The sequence below is a fragment of the Rhipicephalus microplus genome, chromosome 1, assembly GCF_043290135.1.
Source record: "Rhipicephalus microplus isolate Deutch F79 chromosome 1, USDA_Rmic, whole genome shotgun sequence".
Taxonomy (NCBI): domain Eukaryota; kingdom Metazoa; phylum Arthropoda; class Arachnida; order Ixodida; family Ixodidae; genus Rhipicephalus; species Rhipicephalus microplus.
In genome coordinates, this window is record NC_134700.1 from 130,545,544 (window position 1) to 130,548,695 (window position 3,152).

Sequence of the window (3,152 nt, forward strand, 5' to 3'; positions counted from 1 at the left end):
TTAGAGGGCTGCTCGCATGCATACTATTTACAAATGCTGTGAAAAGAGCTGTAGAGGTCATCGATTCACAGATAGGCCGTCGTTTTGCCTTTGGCCCCGTTAGCAGTGACCACACCAGATACGCTGCCGCGACACGTAATGCTGGGTGTTCTGTTCGAACAGCTCTCTTTCTTTCCCAGTGTTTCGACAGACACTTTCTTTTTAAGCGTCACAAACAAGGCATTGCACTTATTTTTCGAAGGCTGAAGGCCAAACGAAAACAGTAAATAACAATAAAGGGGGCAATGCCCGCGTTTAAATGCTTCCGCAATATGCTGCTTTCCTGTAGACATTCCACGAGCTGGTACTTTTTCACGGATGTGAGAGTGTTTGTGGGTGGGGGGGGGGGGGAGAAGTTTATTTAGTTGGTAGAAGGGCATGGCACCTGTTCGGGAGCCAGGTGTATATACAAGAGGTCTTTCCAAGTTTTTTAGTGAAAACGTTGCCTCGAAGTCACCAGGTCTGCAAGCACCATACCTGGGTACCACGTACACCTTCTACGCCACCGCAACTGAAATATGAAGAGCCTCGTAAGACTGATGTTTTACATTCGTACTCGATGCGTACGTCTTGCAAGACTTATCTCAACTGAGTGAGATATCTCCAGGCTGGAGCCAACGCCTCGACGAGGGGCCTGTGTTGCCAATTGCTATAGACGGAGAAGGCACATCTCGTTGCTACGAACTTCTCTCTAACTTGGACATTCCTTTCAGGAGCCTAATTGAACAGTAGAGGTGTTTGCAGCCCTATAAAATTTAGTCGTGTTGTTTCTTTAAGGAAGAGCAACGTAATTGCTACCTGCCAGTTGTTGACAAATTTTGCGAGCATTGTTGCTTCAAAGTGGCCGTTATTTATTGAATATACTGCTGTATTGCATGTACTGTTCACATATAGAGATCTCTATGATTTATACCTGCATGACACCATTATTTTCGAGTGTAACGCAGACGAGATTCGTATACTAAAGTTGGCAGATCATAAACTGATGCCGTGAAACTTTGCGGACAAAATTTGCACTAATTTGTTATAAAATGCTAACACTCACCGCGTTGATTATATTAATAACTGTGTAACCTTGTTTTCTTTCCAGTGGTCACTGCTTAGCCTATTCGTTGCCATCGCTGTTGTGGCGGCTGGCTACGGTTATGGTGGGTATGGAAGATACGGAGGATACGGAGGATATGGAGGCTATGGCGGCTACGGAGGGTATGGTGGATACGGCGGCTACGGTGGCTTCGGCGGATATGGTGGCTACTTCGGCTATGGACTCGGCGGTTACGGTGGTTATGGTGGATACGGTGGCTATGGTGGTTACGGAGGCTACGGAGGTTACGGAGGCTATGGTGGCTATGGAGGATACGGACGCGGCTTCTATGGGTAGATGCATCAGGGAAGCGTATTGTGTGTAAATAAATGTTCCAAGCCATGACAGTCGTAATCCTGATTGTCTTTTGTTACTGGTGGAAAATGAATTTGAAGCCGCACCCTTTCTGAACACAGCACAACGAGGCACATCGTTTAGGCTTGCAAACATACAACCCGAATGTGCAAATAGCAGACAAGTTTGGCCTTCTCCTCCTCTATCTTCAACGTCGGCTTGACCAAGCGAGGAGTACATAAGGACGCGCTGTAAAGCAAGGCACTTATCACCCTTACGAATGCTCTTGTCGAAACGTTGAATGCAGAGGTACTCGCTGTTGAGCAGTTTCTCAACATTATATAGTATCCATGTTTCGCTGCTGGTCCTATATATGGTTGAAATGCTATAAGTTTAAGGTAATCAAGAATATACAGTCTTTGTGAACTTGCAGCCACTGCTGTATCATTGTGAAGAAGCACTAGAGTCATAGACTACTTGTTATACAAGAACATTCGAAAGCATCTGAAGGCATTTTTCCGAACTAGCGACATGAATGCCCGTAGTTAGTTCAATGAAAACCACTAATGCAACTTCCGCAATGCGGTATTCATTCGAATCAGCCCTGATTATATTACAAAACGGATTATTTAAACTCTAGTGGTGTATTTTGTTATATTGGTGGGTCCTCACAACAATAATAAACGTTGAAAAGCGACATTTTGAAGGGACTATAAAAGCCAAACGATTTTTTTTCCTTTTAGTAAGGTACAGTTTCTGAGTTTTGAGAACACCACGATCAGCACGTCATGACTCTTGGTAAGCGAGGAAACGTGCGAAAAGAAAATACGGCTGGAGACGCCACTGTTGGAATTCCGCACTAAACACCATGGTCTAGTACATTTTGAAGATGTATACTGGGGCCTACGTAGCTTATACTTGGTAAAAATGAAGTGCAATGTCTTTTGTGGGTGCCGTAGACCTAGCCTACGAATTTTCAGAAAATTTTTTGAGCCAATGTCATGAAAACGTCAAAAATACTTTTTGAAATTTGCCACGTCACGCACGAAGATTTCAGCGCAAAAATAAAAATAAAACATCCTCCTTGATTTTATCTTCTAATAATGAACTTATGACAGCAATACTTGTTGCATTTGAGCTCTGAAACTGCAGTTTACCTATATAAATCAAGCCATTCTTTCTATTTAGTGTCCCATTGAAATTCCCTGCAGGTGTATGTGTTCTTGAGGTGACATTGCACATTCAACCTATGACACTCTTCAAAACACTTGTGTATGTCCTGTCACTTTCTTCTAAATGCGAATTTTTTTTGGCAAACTGCACGCACTTTTTGCCTTTTATCTACGCATCTATTTATCAATCTATATATCTAGCCGCTTATATCCGGGTGCTCTCGACATCACCTCTTTAACTTGACGTGAAACAAATTTAGTATAGGAGCGTAAGCTGGTTTGGCGAATATGATGTGCTGGCCGAGACTTGAAAAATGGGACAATCCCGTCGTGCACGTCGTAAAACGTTTCCTGCTAAACAGCTGCGCATACCCGCGGGCTGGTATGTGCCACTGGTATGCGGGTATGCATACCAGTGGCACATACCTGACGCGCGGGTATGTGCGATAGGTATGTGCTTTAATGTTAATGTTCCTGTGCGTTAATATACCGGTGCGTTAATGTTTAACCCACAGGTATATTACCTGTGCGTTAATGTTTAACGCACAGGTATGTGCGTTATA

General features: G+C 43.6%; 1 protein-coding gene across 1 annotated transcript; it reads left to right on the forward strand.

The window, feature by feature from the left end:
- The first annotated feature begins 487 nt into the window (after positions 1-487).
- Positions 488-1,468, forward strand: LOC119178510 (uncharacterized). Its single transcript, XM_037429716.2, has 2 exons — positions 488-569; positions 1,130-1,468. Exons 1-2 carry the CDS (start codon positions 558-560, stop codon positions 1,418-1,420), a joined length of 303 nt encoding a protein of 100 aa, XP_037285613.2. The 5' UTR covers positions 488-557; the 3' UTR covers positions 1,421-1,468.
- The last annotated feature ends 1,684 nt before the right edge of the window (positions 1,469-3,152 follow it).